This window comes from Ranitomeya imitator, chromosome 1 (assembly GCF_032444005.1).
Source record: "Ranitomeya imitator isolate aRanImi1 chromosome 1, aRanImi1.pri, whole genome shotgun sequence".
NCBI lineage: Eukaryota > Metazoa > Chordata > Amphibia > Anura > Dendrobatidae > Ranitomeya > Ranitomeya imitator.
Window position 1 is genome coordinate 304,846,451 of NC_091282.1, and position 23,031 is coordinate 304,869,481.

At 48.5% G+C, this 23,031-nt stretch overlaps 1 protein-coding gene across 2 annotated transcripts in view; it reads left to right on the forward strand.

Moving 5' to 3' along the window:
- The window catches only part of EIF4ENIF1 (eukaryotic translation initiation factor 4E nuclear import factor 1), a 72,780-nt gene that overhangs the window by 35,136 nt on the left and 14,613 nt on the right, over positions 1-23,031 (forward strand). Inside the window, exons 10-18 of one of the 2 annotated variants that reach the window (XM_069757779.1) lie at positions 3,279-3,511; positions 3,960-4,031; positions 4,119-4,290; positions 4,460-4,539; positions 15,765-15,901; positions 16,237-16,324; positions 16,528-16,657; positions 16,745-17,077; positions 18,879-19,022. In XM_069757779.1, coding sequence (XP_069613880.1) covers positions 3,279-3,511; positions 3,960-4,031; positions 4,119-4,290; positions 4,460-4,539; positions 15,765-15,901; positions 16,237-16,324; positions 16,528-16,657; positions 16,745-17,077; positions 18,879-19,022 — 1,389 coding nt within the window. The remainder of the gene's footprint in view (positions 1-3,278; positions 3,512-3,959; positions 4,032-4,118; positions 4,291-4,459; positions 4,540-15,764; positions 15,902-16,236; positions 16,325-16,527; positions 16,658-16,744; positions 17,078-18,878; positions 19,023-23,031) is intronic. The other variant, XM_069757789.1, reaches the window with a different exon arrangement.

A 23,031-nucleotide genomic window follows, 5' to 3' on the forward strand; every position in this document is an offset into this window, starting at 1 on the left:
ATTGCCAACTGGATAAAAAAGGCCATTTCTGAAGCATACTCAACTCAGAATATTGCTGTTCCTGCGGGCCTAAAAGCCCATTCCACCAGATCTACTTCTGTCTCTTGGGCTGAAAGTGCTGGCGCTTCATCGGAGCAGATTTGCAGGGCAGCAACATGGTCTTCCCTACACACTTTTACTAAGCATTATAGATTGGACTTCTGGTCCAATCGGGATCTTGCTTTTGGCCGAAAGGTTCTTCAAGCTGTGGTCCCTCCCTAAATACAGAATTGGTTGGCATTCCTCCTGGTGGCTGTCGTGGAAGGCTACTAGAGAAAATAGAATTATTCTTACCGTTAATTCGGTTTCTAGGAGCCTTCCACGACAGCATTAATTCCCTCCCGATGTTCTTGGATATTTTTCTGAGAACCTAAAGGTAACCGGTGCTATGGGTTCTGTTGTAAGTCACTGGTTAATGGGAGGTGGGAGGGGTTTTTAACCTCTTGTGCTTCCTGTCCCCCATTAGGGAATGGAGACAACCTCCTGGTGGCTGTCGTGGAAGGCTCCTAGAAACCGAATTAACGGTAAGAATAATTCTATTTTCCTGGTGCAACAACCGGGGCCGTTCTCCTCTTGAATTCTCCATTCCTTCCAGCCTCAAATTTTTTTACTAACGGGTTTGGACTTGGGTCTCGCCTTTAGTTCTCTCAAGGGGCAGATTTCAGCCCTGTCCGTTCTGTTCCAAGGCAGGACTGCTAACAGAAGTGAAGTTCATTCAGGGAGTCTCCCATAGGGATAAGATGCCGTTGGAACCATGGGACCTTAATCTGGTCCTCGGAGTCTTGCAAGATGCTCCTTTGGACCTCTACAGGACGTTTCCCTGGCTCTTCTTTCAAGGAAGGTTGCTTTCCTGGTTGCGGTCACGTCCATTAGACGAGTCTCAGAGCTGGCGGCTCTGTCTTGTCAAGTTCCGTTCCTGAATTTTCATCAGGATAGGGTGGTTTTGAGAACATCCTCTTTGCCAAAATTTCTTATCCTTTCAGCTCTATCGGGAGATTGTCTTACCGTCTGTCTGACACAGTACATCGCATCGAGAAGGCCCTCCACACACTTTAGTGAAATCTCTCAAGAGATGCGTCTCGCGGACAGTGTCCTTCCGCAGGTCGGATGCCCTGTTTGTGCTCCCGGAAGGGCCAAGGAAGGGGTTTCCTGCTTCCAAGGCAACCATAGCAATTTCTCTATCTCTTCATTGGGGAACACAGGAACCATGGGTGTATGCTGCTGCCACTAGGAGGCTGACACTATGCAAATAAAGTTAGCTCCTCCTCTGCAGTGTATATACCCTACCGATGGGAAGTAGGATATTCAGTTTAGCTTGGTGTCAGTAGGAGGTGGACATGGGTCTTTCATTAGACCCATATCTACCTCAGTGTGCCAGGTTAGTCCTGGTCAGGGTGGTGAGGACCTATCTGGCTAGGACCACCCCCTTTAGAAAGACTGACTCTCTCTTCGTCAATCCAGATAGAGTGTGTGTGTAGAGGCCTGCCGGCCTCCTAGGCTACGATTGCTCGCTGGATCAGAACTGCAATTTCAGAGGCTTACTGGGTCAAGAACAGAGAGCCTACCCTCCTGGGATTGAGGCTCACTCTACACGGCAGTAGGCGCCTCCTGGGCAGTACATCATGGGGCATCTGCCCTACAACTTTGCAAAGTGGCAACCTGGTCTTCCATTCACACGTTTGCCAAATTTTATAAGGTCCATACCTATGCTTCGGAAGATGCCAGCCTAGGCAGAAGGATCTCGCGTATGGCAGTGGCGAGTTCTCCATCCTGAATGGAGTTTTCTGCTGTTCCCTCCCCAGGGACTGCTTTGGGACGTCCCAAGGTTCCTGTGTTCCCCAATGAAGCGATAAAGAAAACGGGATTTTTGGTTGCTTGCTGTAAAATCTGTTTCTCGGAGCCTTCATTGGGGGACACAGCACCTTCCCAAGTTGAACATCTGTTTTTATTGTTAGTTTGAGTGTTCTAACAATATATCTTTTACATGGTGCTTCTACTACTGCTTTTTCAGTAACTGAATATCCTACTTCCTGTCGGTAGGGTGTATACTGCAGAGCAGGAGCAAACTTTTTTTTTTATTTGCGTAGTGTCGGCCTCCTAGTGGCAGCAGCATACACCCATGGTTCCTGTGTCCCCCAATGAAGGCTCCGAGAAACAGATTTTACAGTAGGCAACCAAAAATCCTGTGATTCGTTCAGCTATTCGGGAGCCCTACAGAGTCAGGTCATTCTGTCCCAGCAGGGATTAAGGCTCATTCCACTTGGTTAGTGGGTGCGTCTTGGGCCATCCGGCACCAAGCTTTGGCAGCACAAGTTTGCAGAGCTGCGACCTGGTCCAGTCTGCATACATTTACAAAACATTGCCATATTCATTCTCAGGCTTTGGCAGAGGCAACCGTCGGCAGACGAATTTTGCAGCAGGCTGTGCCGCATCTGCAACCTGTGGGTACAAGGAGTGATTACAGATGATTGATCCTCACCCAGGGACTGCTTTAGGACGTCCCATGGTCCTGTGTCCCCCTATGAGGCGTAGGAGAAATGGGGATTTTTGTGTACTCACCGTAAAATCCTTTTCTCCGAGCCAATCATTGGGGGACACGGCACCCACCCTGTTAGCCTGACGGCTTTGGTTTTCTGTGTTGCCTTGGTTTTGACAGTTCATCCTGGTTAAATGTTAAGCTCCTACTGCTTTGTTACCGAACTGGTTCACTTGGAGCCAGCAGGAGGGTGTATACTGCAGGGGAGGAGCTATTCTTTCTGTATTACTCAGTATCCTCCTAGTGGCAGCAGCATAACACCCATGGTCCTGTGCCCCCCACCCCTCAATGATTGGCTCGGAGAAAAGGATTTTACGGTGAGTAAACAAAAATCCCTATTGATTGCCGCAGCCGCATTATATGGGTCATAATATTCTATGGAGCATCTTATGGGGCCCTTCATGAACTTTATGGAGCATCATATGGGGGTCGTGATTCAATATGGATATTCAAAAACACTTAACCTGCTGATGTCTCAATCAATTTTACTTTTATTGGTTTTTTTTTTTTTTTTTTTCTGAAATTTACCAGTAGCTGCTGCATTTCCCACCCTAGGCTTATACTCAAGTCAAGTTTTCCCAGGGTTTTTTTTTTTTTTTCTTTTTGTGGCAAGATTAGGGGTCTCGACTTATACTCTGATTGGCTTATACTCGAGTATATACAGTAAATGTTTCACAACAATAACCAATTCTTTTGGTTGCAGCACATTCTGGAGTTGCCTTGTCAGTGGAAGAGGTGGAAGCTGGACTCAAGGGTTTGAAAGTTGAACAAGAGGGGAAGATTGCAACTCCTTTCATGGCTGAACAACTGGAAGAAGCTTTAACAGTTATGGCTGGGCCAAGAAAGCCACAGAAAGATGGAGACATGTCCGCATTTAACAAACTTGTAAGCAGTATGAAGGCAAGTGGAACGCTACCTAACCAACCCAAAGTCAATGTAAGTACTGTTTTAAAGGTCTATTAAGCTTTTCCTCAGTTTAGAGTAACGTGATTAATACTTCGCTTTTATGTCCAGTGGACAAGCGGTCTCTGCTTGCACAATGTGTCTGGCTGGCTAGTTGTGTTTATGGTAGCATATTAGTTGGATAGGGTTTTTCCTTTTTTCTGTAAGTTGTTTAGAATGATTCTTCCCTGTGCTCAGACTGCATTTGTATGTTGTAGTTAAGTTCTTAAGTGCCAGTGAGTATTGAAATCTGAGTTTTCAAATTTGTGCAGCTATTTTCCATTTAATATCCCATCTTGTGACATATCATGCCTGGTTGTGTTCACCTGATAAGGATGTCTCACTTGGGTTCTTGCACAAATTGTCATGTGGGTATGGTGTGCACTTTTTTTTTTTTTTTTTTAATATAGCATGTGTTTTAATAAATTTTCTGGTTATGTAGAGGAATGCAGACAGCCATTTGATGTCCTCTGATGTCACAGTTCCTTCTCCCCTGCAGCGGAACATTTTGCAGGTATTGCGTCATGGTCAGGCAGGCCAGCTAAATGTTAGGGTTTAGCTGGTTAAAGTCTGGAATTGTCAGCCTATTTATTGTCTTAAGCAGGAGCTTCTTGGGCCTCCTATTTCTGATCCGTCCTCCAATGTTCTGGGATCCCTAGACCCTACGGCATCGCTTCTAAGGCAGCGGACTCCATCTCCTCAAATACCACCAATGTTCCATACACGTGCCTCCTCTGCAGATTATCTTCGAAATAGAATACCCTCTCCATTAGGTAACTGGCATTCTGCAGTACGTTATCTGAAAGAACTGGCTTTCGCTTGCCTGTTGTGGTTTTGTTTTGTTATTATTGTTCCCACTTAAGCAAAAGTCTTTCATAAATGTAAATGTGTTTTGTTTTTTTTGTTTTTTTTTAATGCTTAATTAATAATGTCTGTATATAGGTTTTTCAGGTCATCAGCAACTCCTAGGAGAACAGTTTTCCACGGGAATGCCGAAGGCTGACAGCCCTGTAATGGCACAGGTATGTGTTTAATTTCACTTCATGTGCGTGTTTGTTTGGTTTTTTTTTTTTCTTCTTCTCCCTATGAATTCTATTTTGGTTCTTCTGACATTGAAGCAATACAGGACTAGTTGTCTTGTGCCATGTAGTCCTTCTGTTAACTGTGGCCAATCTACCAGTTCTAAATGCTGAGCCCTGTTCACACCACTGACTCAACTTTCTGCCAGTGTACAAAGAAAGCTGTCAATTTGTGGTGGGGGGTAAGTTAACACAGAGCTCAGGAATATGGAGGACTGCATTGCGGCAGGTTTTCAAGTTCTCTGGTGATAAAATCAATGTTTCTTTATCGCCTCTCATTGGGGGACACAGGAACCATGGGTGTGTGCTGCTGCCACTAGGAGGCTGCCACTATGCAAATAAAATTAGCTCCCCCTCTGCAGTGTACACCCCACCGACTGGCATTATACACTTCAGTTTAGCTTAGTGTCAGTAGGAGGTGGACACTGGTCTTTCATTAGACCCTTATCTACCTCAATGTGCGTCGTTTCTTTTCAGGTTTTTCCAGAGGGATACAGGGTGAACAGTCACGCCTGTAGTCCCACAATGGCGGACTATGAGTACGGTGTGTACTGCCACCCCGTATCCTCATAGATGCCTCTCCAGGACCAAGAGCCTAGCACACAAGCGTGCTCAGAAGTCCGGTCCTGGCTCCGTCCCCCACCCACTCGCCCACCAGAGCCTGTCAGTCGGAGGAGACGAGGACGTCCATCACAGTTCCGTGGACGTCTCATTCCCCTCAGGTTAGTAACTGCGTGGGATATTTAGGTGAGTATTTCACCTAAATTCCCCAGATCTTCCCCTGTCCTCCCTCGCTGTGTGGGGGAGTAGAAGTCCCTAAATGCGCTGCATGATCTTCTTCTGGTGGCACTGACCTTATTTTAATAGGAATCCCAGGGGCACCAAGTGGAGCAGTATATCTTCGCACGGTGGCCTCTCAGGCCGCCGCGCTTCCTCCTGAGCTATGCCCTTTATCGAGGCTGCAGTGCTCTCCCTGCAGCCGCACTGCTGAGCGGCCGCAATGTCTCCTCTTACAGGGGCACAGTTTCCCCCCCTCCCCCTGCGGCCACATTGCGTCCTGTGCGGCGGCCTTGGCAGGCTGCCGCGCTACTTACTCCCCACGACCCCGACAATTCTGTTCCCTCGGGTGGCCCTGGCAGGCTGCCGCGCTGCTCTGTGGCCTACTTCCGGTACCGCGCTCCTCCACTTCCGCTTTCTTCAGGCGGGCTTTCTCCCGCCCGACAAACTGTACCCTGCAATCTCGGCTGACTCCGCCCCTTCCTCCACGCCGCTGCTGGACTCGCAGGGCAGGAGATTCCACACGTGCCCACATTTTCGCCAAGAGCACTCATTTCTGGGGCACAGCACACCATCTGTGTGGATTGCAGCACCAGAGGCCACAGGGCAGGAGCTCCACTTTTTCTCTGGAGATCCACCGCAAGCGGGACATCTTCCTCCAGGCCTGCAGCAACCTGGTATCCGTTCTCTCGTCTGCCGTGAGTAGCTCTGCACTGCAGACTGACACCCCCCCTCTGCCCCACTGTCCCCTAACCCGCTGGCAATTTCTTCAGGGACCTCTTCAATATGTCTACCTCTAAAGGGGGCCGCTCTCGTCCTCCAACTTCTTCCTCTTCTGTCTTAGTCAAGTACTTTGCATGTTCATGCATGTAAAGAAGCTGCGGAGACACAATCACGTGTTTCTCGACGCAAGCAGTGAATAGCCAGGCCTTTCCCCGGGAAGGGCAGCATCCTATGAAGGAAAGCCACCTATGCCAAGCATGGTATCCATCCACAGACAGCTGTTTCAGGGTTTTTGCCCCTCATCAGTGTGGAGTAGGAATCTGGCTATTAGGAGCAGTGCCTAGTAAAAAGGCTATAAAGGCACAGATGATTGGCCCCGAGGCCAATCATCTGTGCCTTTATAGCATATGTACTTAGCATGTTCGTCCTGTAACAGCAAACTTCCCTCAGGTCAGTCGTCTCCGCTATGTCAGGCCTGCAGCAACCCGATTGTTCCCACCGCCCAGGATCCCCCGGCCGATGCGCCCGAGAGTGATACCCCCATCCCAGGCTGGGCCTCCTCTCTGTCTATATCGGTGGCCGATTTTAACACGGGTGTCTCAAACTCTGGTGTCCATGCTGGACCGATTACCTCTGCAGACCCCCGCAGTAGCCAGCGGGTCGCAGGAGCCTCCGCCCGAGCCCTCCTTGATTAGCCGCAAAAGGTCAAGACAGAAACGTCGTTCTGAGTCCTCTTCTCGCTCCATCTCGCCACTCGGTCCTCCTCTGCGGTCGGCAACCTCCCGATCCTCCTCCCCTGAGTCAGGCGAGGCGTACTCTGATGCGCCTTCAGAGGATGTTTTGGAGTTGGATTCGAACCAAATCGCTACCATGGGTGATATGGTTCAGAATCTCATTGGAGCGATAAATCTAACCTGTGGCATCAAGGAGTCCTGTTCGGAACCTGCAGATCAGGCGGTTTCGTTTAGACGGGCTAAACAACCTTCCAAGTTTTTCGCTCCTCACCCGGAATTCGAGGAGATTTTGACCAGAGAAAGAGAACCTGACCACTTTCAGAGAGGAAAGCGACTTGGCGTTTGATATCCCTTTTCTCCAGAGCTCACCGCTAATTGGACTGCTTCTCCTTCGGTGGATCCTCCAGTTTCCAGACTGTCCACCAACACTGTCATCCCACTGTCCGGCAGAGCATCTCTGAATGATTCTAACGATAGTCATAGAATCTTTCGCAAAGTCAGCCTTTGAAGCGGCCTCAGCTAGTCTTTGCCCGGCCTTTGCTTCCACTTGGGTTTCAAAATCCATATCCAAATGGGCCAAACGACTCAGTCAGGGCATTCTGGACGGTGTTCCATCCGGACAGCTGGTGGAACTTGCCAACCAGATTTCTCACAAGGGTGAATATCTGGTCTCCGCCTCCCTAGACGCCGCGTCTTGTGTGGCTCAGGCGTCCAGCAATGCAGTTGCCATCCGCCGGACCGTTTGGCTTAAGGCCTGGCAGGCGGATTTGTCCTCTAAAAAAGTCCCTTACCAGCCTACCTTTTCAGGGGTCACGTCTCTTTGGTTCTAAGCTGGACCAAATCATTAAGGACGCTACAAGGGGCACAAGTTCCCTTCTTCCTCAGGCCAAGCCTCTTCGCCCTCCTCCTAGACGTCAATTTCGGGCTTTTCGTGGCATCAAACTCCTTCTCCCAGCAGCAACAGAGGCCACAGGCATGTCAAGAGAAGACAGTATCCTTTAGTCCCACTCCTTCCTGGCATCCTGGCTACTCCCAGGGTAGATCCTCCAGGTCCAGGACTGGGAGAACCACCTCGGCAGGACTCTCGACTAGTCGACAGCCCACCTCCCAGGCTGGGCGGCCGTGTCCTCTTCAGGGATGTCTAGATCTTCTCAGTAGAGGACGCATGGGCAGGTAAGTTGTATCCTCGGGATACAAGATGGAGTTCGTTTCACGACCCCGGGATCATTTTTTCGAATACCGACCTCCAAGAGATCCCGCTCTAGTTCCGGGTTTCTTCGCAGCCATCACTTCTCTCCTCAAAGCCGGGGTAATTGTTCCTGTCCCAGGAAAAGGAACGGTTCACAGGTTTGTATTCAAACTTTTTTGTGGTACCGAAAAGACGGTAGGGTGCGTCCCATTCTGGATCTCAAATTGCTGAATAAGATTTCTTCTGAAGCACTTCAGGATGGAATCCCTTCGTTCAGTAATTGCTTCCATGGAGGCTCAGGAATTTCTGTGTTCCAAAGATGTTCAGGACGCCTACCTCCATGTTCCGATATTCCTGGGACATCACCGATACCTGCGCTTTGCAGTGCTTCAGGAACATTTTCAGTTCGTCGCCCTGCCGTTTGGTCTTGCAACCGCCATAATATTAATAATAATTTTTTATAGAGCGCGAACATATTCCGCAGCACTTTACAATTAAGCAGGGACATGTATAGACAATAAATTCAATACAAGTTAAGACAATTTAAACAGTGACATTAGGGGTGAGGTCCCTGCTCGCAAACTTACAATCTACAAGGAAATGGGGGGGACAATAGGTGAAAAGTGCTTGTTATTTCAGGTCTGGCAATTATAATTAATAGGGATTTTCATACAAAGCTGTATGATCCGGTCATCAGCCTGTGTGTTTACGTGCAATAGTCAAGTATCAAGTGCAGTTATCGTGTGCATGGAGGGTGTGGAGACAGATGAATAGTAGGGTGCAGATTCACACGCAGATAATATTTGGAAGGAGGGAACAGGACAAAGTTAGTTTACTGAGTAGCTGATGTGGTAGGCTTGTTTGAAGAGATGGGTTTTTAAAGCGCGCTTGAATAGGTCGGGGCGAGGTATCAGTCTGATCACCGGGGAAGTGCATTCCAGAGAGCTGGCGCAGCACGAGAGCAGTCTTGGAGACGGAGGTGCGAGGTTAGAATTACGGGGGATGTTAGTCTTAGGTCATTTGTAGAACGGAGGGCACGTGTAGGGCGATAGACGGAGATGAGAGAGGAGATATAAGGCGGTACAGAACTGTGGAGAGCTTTGTGGGTGAGAGATGAGTTTATACTGGATCATGTAGCGAATGGGTAGCCAGTGTAATGACTGGCACAAGATGGAGGCATCGGTGAAGCGGCTGGACAGAAATATGACCCTGGCTGCCGCATTCTAGATGGATTGGAGAGGAGAAAGTTTGGAAAGAGGGAGACCGATCAGAAGAGAGTTGCAGTAGTCCAGACGAGAATGAATAAGAGCGACCGTAAGAGTCTTGGCAGTTTCAAAGGTGAGAAAAGGTTGGATTCTGAAGATGTTTTTAAGATGCAGGTGACAGGAGCGAGTGAGTGATCGGATATAGGGAGTAAAGGAAAGTTCGGTGTCGAATATGACCCCAAGACAGCGGGCATGCTGCTTGGGAGTTATGGTTGAACCCTCCAGGGTAATTTCGATGTTAGGTAGAGTGAGGTTAGTAGAAGGGAGAAATGCATGTAGTTCAGTTTTGGAGAGATTTAGTTTCAGATAGAATGAGGACATGATGTTAAGGTACCGTCACATTTCGCGACGCTGCAGCGATCTAGACAACGATCCCGATCGCTGCAGCGTCGCTGTGTGGTCGCTGGAGAGCTGTCACACAGACAGCTCTCCAGCGACCAACTATGCGAAGTCCCCTGGTAACCATCGGGTTACTAAGCGCAGGACCGCGCTTAGTAACCCGATGTTTACCCTGGTTACCAGCGTAAACGTAAAAAAAACCAAACACTACATACTTACATGCCGCTGTCTGTCCCCCGACGCTGTGCTTCTCTGCACGGACTGTGAGCGCCAGCCGGAAAGCACAGCGGTGACGTCACCGCTGTGCTCTGCTTTCCAGCCGGCGCTTAAACAGTGCAGAGAAGCACAGCGCCGGGGGACATACACTGGAATGTAAGTATGTAGTGTTTGGTTTTATTTTTTACGTTTACGCTGGTAACCAGGGTAAACATCAGGTTACTAAGCACGGCCCTGCGCTTAGTAACCCGATGTTTACCCTGGTTACCAGTGAAGACATCGCTGAATCGGCGTCACACACGCCGATTCAGCGATGTCTGCGGGAGTCCAGCGACAAAATAAAGTTCTGGACTTTCTGCTATGACCAACGATGTCACAGCAGGATCCTGATCGCTGCTGCCTGTCAAACTCAACGATATCGCTAGCCAGGACGCTGCAACGTCACGGATCGCTAGCGATATCGTTCAGTGTAAAGGTACCTTTAGAGACAGCAGACAGACAATCCTTGGTATTTTGAATTGGTGGGGGTGATGTCAGGGGAAGAAGTATATAATTGGGTGAGATGGTACTGGAACCCAAATCTGCTAATTGTTTGTCCAATAGGGGCAGTGTATAGAGCAGGGGTGTCAAACTGCATTCCTCGAGGGCTGCAAACAGGTCATGTTTTCAGGATTTCCTTGTACTGCACAGGTGATAATTTAATCACCTACACAAATAATGAATTGCTGATTAAATTATCACCTGTGCAGTACAAGGAAATCCTGAAAACATGACCCGTTCGCAGCCCTCGAGGAATGCAGTTTGACACCCCTGGTATAGAGAAAAAAGGAGGGGGCCCAGGACTAAGCCCTGCAGAACCCCGATAGTAAGGGGACGAGGAGAGGAAGAGGAGCCGGCAAAAGATACAGTGAAGGAGCGGTCAGGGGTAGGACGAGAACCATGAGTGCTGTGTCCTTGAGGCCTATGGAGCGGAGCATAGTGAGAAGGAGCTGGTGATCCACAGTATCAAATGCAGCGGATAGATCCAGGAGAATCAGCAGAGAGTAATGACCTTTGGATTTAGCTGTTATTAGATCATTAGAGACTTTAGTGAGGGCAGTTTCAGTGGAGTGTAAAGAGCAGAAACCAGATTGTAAGGGTCAAGAAGAGTTAACCGAGATATAGCGGGTTAGACAGGAGTGGACCAAGCTTTCCGGGAGTTTAGAGATGAAGGAAAGGTTAGAGACGGGTCTGTAGTTGGCAGTGCAGTTCTGGTTCAGGGATGGCTTTTTAAGTAAAGGAGTAATGATGGCATGTTTAAATGAGGAGGGAAAGATACCTGAAGAAAGAGAGAGGTTAAATATTTGTCAGGTGAGTGGTGACCACTGGTGAGAGAGACTGCAGGAGAGGTGAAGGAATGGGGTCACTATTGCAGGTTGTAGGCCGAGCAGAAGCGAGGAGCTTGGAAACTTCTTCTGAAACAGGCTCAAAGATGTCTAGTGAGCTTGAAGTGTGGCAGGGAAGGGGATCCAGGCACTGAGGAGATTGGGCTGAGAGATCCTGATGGATGTGGTTGTTGTGTTTTTTTTTTTTTGTTTTTTTTCCTAGGAAATAAGTGGCCAGGTCCTCACCACTGAGGTTGGTGACGGGGGGGGGGGGCCTGTACTTTAGGTTTCAGGAGGGAGTTTAAGGTTTCAAATAGTCGTTTTGGGTTGTTGGATAGTGAGGTGATGAGGGTGGTGAAGTAGGATTGTTTGGCCAGAGAAAGGGCAGAGTTATAGGTTTTGAGCATGAACTTATAGTGGATGAAGTCTTCTGCTACGAGAGATTTTCTCCCCTGCAGCTCTGCACACCTTGAGCAACGCTGAAGAAAGCGTGTTTGCATAGTGTGCCAGGGCTGCCGTTGTCTGTCGGGTCTTTCTGCGTGTAGATGGTGCTGCTTCATCCAGGGCATTCTTCAGTGTAATATTGAAGTGTGACAATGCTATGTCTGGACAGGAGAGGGAGGAGATGGGGCTAAAGATGTGTGGAGGTTGTCCATAAGCTGCTGGGTATTAAAGGTACGTGTATTCCGGTAAGTGGGGGGTGTCCCGGGTGAGGAGACAATTCTTGACAGAGAAGGAAAGAAGGTTGTGGTCCGAGAGCGGGAGAGTGGAGTTGGTAAAGTCGTGCAGCGATCTGGGACGGGAGAAAACCAGGTCCAGAGTATTCCCGTCCTCATGCGTAGGAGAATTCGTAAACTGTGAGATTGAATGAAGAAGTTAGAGAGAGAAGATGAGAGGCAGATTGGGAGAGGGGATCATTGATGGGGATGTTAAAGTCTCCCATGATGAGGGTAGGGATGTCACAGGATAGAAAGTAAGCCAGGTGGCAAAGTGGTCTAGAAACAGGCGGGAGGAGCCTGGTGGGCGATATACAACTACCACCAGCAAGGAGAAGGGCTTAGAGCCTGACTGCATGGACTTCAAAGGAAGGAAATGTAAGTGAGGGAACCGGGGGGATGACCTGGAAAGCACATTGTGATGAAAGTAGTAAACCAACACCTCCACCCTGTCTGTTCTTAGGTCTGGTGGTATGTGAAAATTTCAGCCCACCAAACGAGAGAGCGGCGGTGGTATCTGAATGCTGGATCCAGGTTTCTGTAATAGCCAGAAGGTTAAGGGAATTAGAGAGGAAAAGATTGTGAATGTAAGTTAGTTTGTTGCACAAAGACCGTGCATTCCAGAGAGCACAGTGGAAAGCATTAGGAGAAGGCATGCACTGAATGTTAATAAGATTAGCAGGGTTTCCATATGTAGCTGGAGGAGAGTAATGTATGCTGGTGGAGGGAGGTCCAGGGTTTGGGGAGATGTTGCCAAGAGTTGTCACGAAGCTCATGGCAGCGCTGATGGCCGTCTTGAGGGTCAGAGGCCTGGTTCTGTTTCCATACCTCGACGACATACTCATCAATGCTCCATCCTTTTCTCAGGCCCACAAAAGCCTGTCCATCGTTCTTGACACCCTAGCCCGTTTCGGGTGGCTGGTCAACTGGAAGAAGTCCTGCCTTATTCCTTCTAAGCGCATCATCTTTCTGGGCATGCTCTTCGACACTTATCAGACCAAGGTCTTTCTTCCCGAAGACAAGAGATCCATCCTTCGTCGGGACATACGTGTGCTCCAGGGCCCTCGGTCTCCTTCCGATCGGCCATGAAGGTTTTGGGGAGGATGGTAGCAACATTGGAAGCGATTCCTTTTGCCCAATTTCACTCGCGACCTCTTCAGCAAGCCATCCTGTCTCAGTGGAAGAGGTCTGTCTTCTCCCTGGACCGCCCGATCTGACTCTCACTGGGTCAGACGGTCTCTCAACTGGTGGCTCACGTCACCTCTCGTCTCCCAGAGCAGGTCCTTCCTTCCAGTTCACTGGCAAGTGGTGACGACGGATGCCAGCCTGCTCGGCTGGGGTGCGGTGTTTAGCCACCTCACTGTACAGGGCCGCTGGTCGGCGCAGGAGTCAACTTTGCCGATCAATGTCCTCGAGATCCGGGCCATTTTTCTGTCCCTTCGTCACTGGGAAAGGATTCTCAGGGGCCTTCCAATTCGAATCCAGACGGACAATGCCACGGCGGTGGCATATGTGAACCATCAAGGGGGGACTTGGAGCTCCTTGGCCAAGGTATCCAAGATCCTCCTCTGGGCAGAGGCAACGGTTCCGGTGATATCCGCGGTGCATATCCCTGGCGTGGACAATTGGGCCTCGCGGCAAGGGAATGGTCCTTGCATCCGGAGGTCTTCCATCAGATTTGTCTTCGATGGGGGACTCTAACGTGGACCTCACGGCGTCTCGAATCAACAGGAAGGTTCCGCAGTTCGTCTCCAGGTCTCGCGATCCTCTTGCAGTGGGCGTCGACGCTCTGGCCATTCCTTGGTCACAGTTCGTGCTGCCCTACCTGTTTCCACCCCTTCCATTACTTCCCAAACTGTTGAAAAAGATCAAAGCGGAAGGGGTGCTGGTCATTCTGATTGGCCCAGGAGAGCTTGGTTCGCGGAGCTTGTCAATCTTCTCGCGGACGCTCCCTGGCGGCTTCCAGACAGGCCCGATCTGCTGTCTCGGGGTCCGATCTGCCACCTGAATTCTCAGTCGCTCAGTTTAACGGCGTGGCTGAGACCGCAGTTCTAGGAGCGTTCAGACCGGGTGATTCACATCATGATTCAGGCTCTGAAGCCTTCGTCTTCCAGGATCTACTATCGTACCTGGAAGGCTTACTTCCGTTGGTGCGAGTCTAACCACGTTTCATCTATGTCCTTTTCCCTGCCTTTCATTTTGGCCTTCCTTCAGGCAGGACTGGATTCGGGCCAAGCTCTTAGTTCCCTGAAGGGCCAGGTGGTCTCTGCGCTTTCCATCCTTTTTCAGAAGACTTTAGCTTCCCGACCACAGGTTAAGACCTTCCTTCAAGGAGTGGCCCACGCTGTCCCTCCGTACAGGGCCCCTGTGGATTCATGGGATTTAAACCTGATACTGGACGTTCTGAGGGTTTCCCTCTTTGAGCCTCTCAGGGAGGTCCCCCCTGTCAGTTCTATCTTGGAAGGTGGCCTTTCTTGTGGCCATCACTTCTATCCGCTGCGGTTCCGAGTTGGCTGCCCTGTCTTGCCGTCCTCCATTCTTGGTCATCCACCAGGACAAGGTGGTCCTCAGGCCTTCCCCCCCCCCCCCCCCTTCCCTTCTCTTCTTCCTAAGCTGGTTTCCACCTTCCACCTCAACGAGGACATCGTTCTACCTTCCTTTTGTCCAGCTCCGACTCATCCTCTGGAGCGTTCGTTGAACAAGCTGGAGCTCGTCAGGGCAGTGAGGATCTACCTGGATAGAACGTCCACTTACCGGAAGACAGATTCTCTTTTCGTCATTCCTGATGGCTCGCACAGAGGCTAACCGGCTTCTAAGGCGACTATTGCTCACTGGATCAGAATGGCAATTCTGGAGGCTTACCGGGTCAAGAACAGAGTGCCCCCTCCTGGGATCAAGGCTCACTCTACCCGAGCAGTCGGCGCCTCCTGGGCGGTGCACCACAGGGCTTCCGTCCTACAGCTTTGCAAAGCGGCAACCTGGTCTTCTATCCACACGTTTGCCAACTTTTACAAGGTCCATACCTACGCTTCGGCGGACGCCAGCCTAGGCAGAAGGATCTTGCAAGTGGCAGTGGTGAGTCCTCTGACCTGATGGAAGTCTGTTTTTCCTGCCCGTGGGACTGCTTTGCTACGTCCCATGGTTCCTGTGTCCCCCAATGAGAGGCGATAAAGAAAACAGGATTTTTGGTTGCTTACCATAAAATCTGTTTCTTGGAGCCTCCATTGGGGGACACAGCACCCTCCCAATGTTTCTCGGTTTCTGTGTTATGTTCTATGACTGTTCTCACGTTTACAGTTCTCAAGTTTGTGTTTATGGTTTTCAACCTTGTTATTAATCTCCTACTGCTTTCTCACTAGCTGAAGTTCATAATGCCAGTCGGTCGGGTGTACACTGCAGATGAGGAGCTAACTTTATTTGCATAGTGTCAGCCTCCTAGTGGCAGCAGCATACACCCATGGTTCCTGTGTCCCCCAATGGAGGCTCCAAGAAATAGATGTTACGGTAAGCAACCAAAAATCCTGTTTTTAATCAGCAGGCAATTATCAAAACTGCAGCAACCAGCCCATTAAGTGACACATCACTGATAACTGTCTCTCTAAATTCTGTACCTCTCAGATGTTTGATTTCTCAAAACTCCTTTTAAACTTAATTTATATAGGATTGGACAACCCAGCAACTACATAGAAACTTTTGTTGAGCCATTAGAAAAGGTGTTTATTTGATGTACCACTGTGTATAATATACCCTGGTGATAGTTTCAATAAGGTGTTTGAATCATTAAGGTGCAAACTATTGTCTTGTGTACAAAAATATTTGTATTGACTTTTTCTTCCTTTTAAAAGGTTAGTCCAATGGAGTTGCAGCAGGCTGTGTTGGAAGGCTTGTTACCCCATGATCTTGCCTTCCCAACGGCTAGGTACTACCCCTCGGTCTACAGCAAAATACAGATGGATAAAGGAAGGGATGGTCTTCGTATCAGGTCAGTGTAAAGACGCCAATATGTCAATAAGTGTTAAGCTATATACTAATGAACCACCTGCGCTCATGAACCAAGTGGAATGCTAGCAATGCAGAGGCATAGACGGAACCACTGGCATACAGTGAAGTACAGTAAGTATAAGAGGCCAAAAAGTGAATAGTATACTGGAAGTCTCCTATTACGATAGCATGAGGATATGTCCACTACGGACCGACAGCAATGGAGTGCCCGCAATGAGTGTAACATCCACTTACTGGTATAGAAGGTCCAAGTGGCTGTTAAGCTGTTGTTTCCATGGTCTTAAAGGATGGATGTTTTTGCTTTTCTATACTCAGACCGCAACAGAGAATAAATAAATCTCCCGTAAGCAACATGCGCACATCGGCTGTATCACCAGGCCCTGGAGCACCTGTTACTAGCATGGTAAGCAGTGTGGAATAATAACCTTTTGGTAACTAAGTTAAACCGAGCTCTTGTCCACTTGCTCAAAGTAATGATTGTTACCCATGTTAAATAATGCCACATGTATAAGAACATTTAATGAGAACTACAAAGAAATTGACACTTGGATTAAAATGACTTTATTTTTCTCGGTTTTGTTAATGAGCATTTCACTTTCTTTTTAGCTGTCCCCATCATTTACACCTACCTCAGTCATCCGTAAAATGTATGAAATCAAGGAGAAGAGCAAAGATGAGACCCCTTCTGGAAAGCAGAATGCCCAGGGCAAAGAAGAAGGAAGAAGGTTGCAGGAAGGTAACGAAGTTATGGTGCTGCAAACCTTGGCACTGAATACGGTAGCTTTCTGCCAAAATTTTCTTATTCCTACTTATTTAATAACAGATGGAGTCTTATCTGGTCATATATCTGACAATGCTGTCCAAGGCACCTCTCCAGTCCTGGGAACCAGGTTTCCCAACTCTCAACGCACTGGGTGTACACCACCACTACCCCACCAGAATCGCTACACCAAAGATCAAGAATGCCGGCCTAAATCTTCTGGGAGGCAAACGCCAACTATGACTTCTTCAGTTCCTGGAGCATCTTTTTTGCGCCCTCTCCACCAGGTACCTGTTCTGCCAGTTGTTCGGCCATCCCACCAGTTGCATCCTGGTTTGGTGCAGAAGATGTTGGCACAGGGAGTACCTCCACAACATCTCTCCCTCCTGCATGCAGGTCAGTATACTGCGCCTATAAAGCTTTAAAAGTAATCTCACCACATTTGACCGATCTAAACTAATTAATATGGGCATACAGGATATAGAATTCTGAAAATAGTGCTATCTGTATGCATCATATCAGATGCCATGCTGATAAATCTGCTTTTATGACTTTATATAAACTGCCTCTTCTTCCAGGCTCTGGGGAGGATGTTGTCTGGAAGATGACGCTGCTTCCAGAGCTTTTATATGAAGTGGGAGTTACCAGTGTGATGTGTAATTGCTGCAGAGCTGTGTGATTATAACTGACACGTCTTCAGATTTTTCTCAGCTCCAGCTTCCATCTACCAGGCAGACAGGGCTGCAATACAGCAGAGCTGAGAAAAGAGAACAATGTTTGCAAGAAGACCAATTTCTTTTCTCCTGTTCTGTTACTTGTCTCACTGGTAACTCCCCCTTGCGACCTCTGCCGTACTATTCCCGCTCAGGTCGCATGCCTCCCTTTGATATGGGCTCCAGCGGTGAGCCCACATCTTTGCCCATGCATGTCAGCTGTTCTTATCTCCGGGTTCTTTTATCTTTATGGCTATCTATTACATCCTCAGTCCTTTTTGTTTTTTTTTTTAGAGGTGTTTAAAGATATCCATCAGGGCTGCAAGGAGTAAAGGCCCCGTCACACTTAGCGACACTAAAGCTATCCCGACAACGATATGACCTGTCAGGGATCGTTGCTGCGTCGCTATGTGGTCGCTGGTGAGATGTAAAACAGTGAGATCTTCCCAATGACGCAGCAGCGATGCGGCGACCTGTACAACGATGTCGTTGGTCGTTGTGACCCTGTCACATGGCAGCTATTATGACGATTCAGACCTCGATGAGGGACGTCCTGTGTGACGTTGTAGTCACACAGGCGTGCATTTGCGTTGCCTTTTCCGCGCCCATTCAGTTCCGATTGGTGGTCGCTACTGCGTTCTGATTGGTGGCGGCCTTGCCTTATGAGGCGACACAATAGCCGTTCCGTCCTTTGTTCCTGAACGCGTGGTGGTTTGCAGATCGTTGTAGAGTTCTCCGGCCTGCGACTCCTCTTCGATTTATCTATTCTTCAACGGTTCTTCTGACACCTAGGATGGAAGCGCTACTATGTCGCCTTCTGTTGAAGGCATGACCGCCAATCAGAACGCAGTAGCGACCACCAATCGGAGCGGAGGGGTTTCGGAAAAGGCAACGCAAATGCACGCCTAGGTGTCGGTGTCTGAGTCGTCAACGAGGTCATTGGTAAGGTGTCAAACACAGCGATGTGTGCTACCCAGCGGGACCTCAACGATCAAAAAAAGGTCCAGGCCATTCCGACACGACCAGCGATCTCACAGCAGGGGCCTGGTTGCTGCTACGTGTCAAACATAGCGAGATCGCTACTGAGGTCGCTGTTGCGTCACAAAACTTGTGACTCAGCAGCGATCTCGCTAGCGACCTCACTTAGTGTGAAGGTACCTTTAAGCTCACCACATAGCTTTTCACTAAATCCTGCAGGCACTTTTGTAGCAAACTCATCCTTTAGCTATCGGCTTGGTCTTGCTATCTTCATAATGCTTGTGAATGTAAAATGTGAGAATTAAACTGAAGGAGCAGATGGTCTGAAGCCCAATCAAGCTGCATATAATCTCGCATGCACTTCATTCAAGTTACATGATCGTGGTACTTCAACATGGTATTTATGAGAATGTTGGGTTACATTTTTCATGGTTTTTGGTGCTCTATTGTGAAACTCACTGACATATATATTTATTTTTATATTTTTTTTAATCTTTGCTCCTAAGGTCTCCTGCCTTCTGGTGTTGATCTGCATGCTCTCTCGCCATCGGTCCTGGGTCAACAGTTCTACCCACTGGCACAGACAGGGCATCCGCTTCTTAATCAACGACCAGCAAATCATCTCCAACTTGCAATGATGCAGCGATCAGGTATCCTATGGTTTTTCTTTGGCATATATTGGAGAATATTTGTTCTGATTTTCAAGGCTGGCTTTATACTGGATACTGGTTCCAAATGTGTTGATTTTTCTCTTACCGCTTGTAAACTTATGTAACATGACTGTTTACAGCAAAATTGCAGCTCTAAATAGACTTTCAGAGAATTGCTATCGAGGGACTGTCACTGTAAAGCACTAGTGATGAGTGAGTGTACTCGTTGCTCTGGTTTCTCTATCGCCTCATTGTGAGACCCAGGAACCATGGGTGTATGCTGCTGCCACTATGCACAAAAAAGTTAACTCCTCCTCTGCAGTGTACACCCCACCGACGGGTATTATGGACTTCAGTTTAGCTTCGTGTCAGTAGGAGGTGGACACGTGTCTTTTATTAGACCCTTATCTACCTTAATGTGCATCGTGCCTTTTCAGGTTCCGGAGGGATATAGTGTGAATAGTCACAACTGTAATCCCACAATGCAGACTGAGTACGGCGGCAACTGCCACCCCGTATCCTCATAGATCTGACAGCTGGACCAAGCCCCTAACACACAAGCGTGTTTGGAGTTCCAGACCGGTCCCAGCTCTGTCTCCCACCCACTCGTCGGTTGCGGAGACGAGGACGTCCTTCAGCAGCTCCCTGGACATCTTGATTATCCTCAGTTCAGAGAGTGTGTGTATATATTTATATACACACTTTTCCTATCTCCTTCTCAAACCTGACAGGATATGAGACATGGTTTACATACAGTAAACCAGCTCACATCCCTTTTATTACATATTCCTCTTAAGTAATGTAATAAGTGTCTTGTTGTAAAATTTGGGGGCTCTAGCTTTAAAGGGTTAAATCGCAGAAAAAAATTGGCGTGGGCTCCCGTGCAATTTTCTCCGCCAGAGTGGGAAAGCCAGTGACTGAGGGCAGATATTAATAGCCTGGAGAGGGTCCATGGTTTTTGGCCCCCCCCCCCCCAGCTAAAAACATCTGCCCCCAGCCACCCCAGAAAAGGCACATCTGGAAGATGCGCCTATTCTGGCACTTAGCCCCTCTCTTCCCACTCCCGTGTAGCTGTGGGATATGGGGTAATGAAGGGTTAATGTCACCTTGCTATTGTAAGGTGACATTAAGCCAGATTAATAATGGAGAGGCGTCAATTATGACACCTATCCATTATTAATCCAATAGTACGAAATGGTTAATAAAACACACACACATTATTACAAAGTATTTTAATGAAATAAAGACACAGGGTGTTTTAATATTTTATTATACTTTTAATCCACCTGAAGACCCTTGTCACCTGGAACAAAGTTAAAAAAACAAACAACAATATTCCATACCTTCCGTCGTTCAGTCTTGTCCCACGCTGTAAATCCATCTGAAGGGGTTAAATCATTTTACACCCAGGAGCTCTGCTAATGCAGCGGTGCTCGTGGCTGTAAAAACCCGGGGAATGAATGGAATGCAGGGTAATGACCTGTAGTTGCCTCGAGTCACGGTGATGCGCCCTCTGCTGGATCTCCTCATATGAACTCGAGCCTGGGAACTTTTCAGAATATTTTCCCACGTTCGAGTTCATATGAGTTCACTCTGGTGGAGAAAATTGTACGGGAGCCCACGTCATCCGCGACGTCATCATAGGTCCTGCTTACACTAGCCCTGGGACCGCAAGCTGCCGCTTGCAATGGAGCGTTCCCGGGAGCGTGGAGAGGAGCGAGAAAGGCGGCGGAGGGTGAGTATAGCACGACTTCAACGGGCTATTGGTGAGAGTGTTTATATTTTTTTTTTTTTTTTTTTTTAAGTCTCTATACTACATGGCTCTGTGCTGGGCAATGTACTGTACTGTGTGGCTGGGCAATATACTACGTGGACATGCATATTCTAGAATACCCGATGCGTTAGAATCGGGCCACCATTATAAATATATATTCTCTCCATATACTATGTGTAGACATCTATTTTATCTATTCTCAGTGTGATTTTTACTGTACACCGCACTGAATTGCTGGCTTTTTTATAGAACACCGCTGCGTATTTCTCGCAAGTCACACTGTTGGTCCGTGTGTAATTCGTATTTTTCTCACCCCCATAGACTTTCATTGGCGTATTTTTTGCGCAATATGGTGACAAACGCAGCATGCTGCGATTATTTTTTTTTTTTTTCCCTCCTTCCCCCCTACAGCCATAGAAGAACGTAAAATACAGCAGATAGGAGCTGGGCCATAGAAAATCATTGTACCGTGTGCAATCCATATTTTCTGCACCTCTCATACGTCCGTAAAACTCGCTAGTGTGACGCTGGCATGTTCGTTTTGTAGGTGCAAGCTTCCTTCAGGTCAGTCTTCTCCCCTCGGTCAGGCCTGCAGCAATCCGATTATGCCCACCGCCCAGGATTCCCCCTGCCGCTCCGCTTGAGTGATGCCTCCACTCCAGGCTGGGCTTCCTGTCACAATCGGTAGCGGATCTCACATGGGTATCTCAAACTCTTGTCAGTGCTTGATAGACTGCCCCTGCAGACTCCCGTAGTGGCCAGCAGGTCGCAGGATGCTCCGTCCAACTTCCATTATAGGCTACAAAAGATCCAAACAGTAAAGCCGGTCTGAGTCCTCTTCCCGTTCCATCTCGCCTCATGGTCCTTCTCTACGTTCGGCTTCCCCCAGTCCTCCTCCCCTGAGTCAGGCGAGGTGTTCTCAGATGGATATTCGGAGGATATTTTGGAGCTGGACTCGAACCAAATCTCTAGCATGAGGGATACAGTTCAGAGCCTCATTGGAGCGATAAATCAGACCTGTGGCATCAAAGACTCCTCTACGGAACCCGCAGACCAGGCTTTTTCGTTTAGACTGTCTAAACCACCTTCAAAGTTCTTCGCTTCTCACCCTGAATTAGAGGAGATTCTGGCCAGAGAAAGGGAATCCGACCAGATGTTTTCAAAGAGGAAAGCGCCTTGGCATTTTATATATATATTTTTTTTTTTTTCTCTGGAGCTCACCGCCAACTGGACTGCTTCTCCCTCTGTGGATCCTCCAGTTTCCAGGCTGTCCACCAACAGTCCTTCTGCTGTCCGGGAGTGTCTCTGCAAAGGATTCTATGATTCTATTGTTGGAATCCTTCAAAGTCAGCCTTTGAAGCGGCTCTGTCTACTCTATGCCCGGCCTTGCTTCCACTTGGGTTTCAAAATCTATATCCAAATGGGCCAAACTGCTCTGTGGAGGCATCCTGGACAGGGCCCCTTCCGAACAGTTGGCGGAGCTTGCCAACCAGATTTCTCATGCGGGGGAATACTTGGTCTCCGCTTTTCTGGATGCTGCATCTTGTGCGGCTCAGGCGTCCAGCAATGCTGTTGCCATCCGTCGGACCGTTTGGCTCAAGGCCTGGCAGGCGGATTTGTCTTCCAAAAAAGTCACTTACCAGCTTGCCTTTTCAGGTTTCACGTCTCTTTGGTTCTAAGCTGGACCAAATCATTAAGGACGCCACTGGGGGCACAAGTTCCCTTCCCCAGTCTAAACCTCGCCGCCCTCCTCCTAGGCGGCAATTTCGGCCCTTTTGTCGTTTCGCGGCGTCAGATTCTTTTTCACAAGAGCAGAGGCCACAAGCACATCAAGAGAAGAAGGTATCATGTAGACCCATGCTTTGGTGACCTCCAAGTATTTGTTAGTGTTCGAAGATTAGGTTTTCATACCGGCAGCTGAATGATTTACAGCTATTGGCCAGCTTGATTACATGTAGGAATTCCCTAGCAACCAGGCAACCCCCACATGTACTCAGCCTGGGTAATGGCTGTAAATCATTCTGCTGCTGGGATGAAAACTTGAAGTATGTTTCCACGCTCAGGAAATGCTGCGTAGAGATGCAACGTCAAACACGCATCGTCCTGTTACAGCATAGTGGAGGGGATTTAATGAAATCCCGTCTCCACTATGCGTGGTAACACTCATCCGGCGGCCCTGCGATTCCGAACATGCAGCACGTCTCTTTAGATCGCAGCATGTCCGTTTACCTTGTG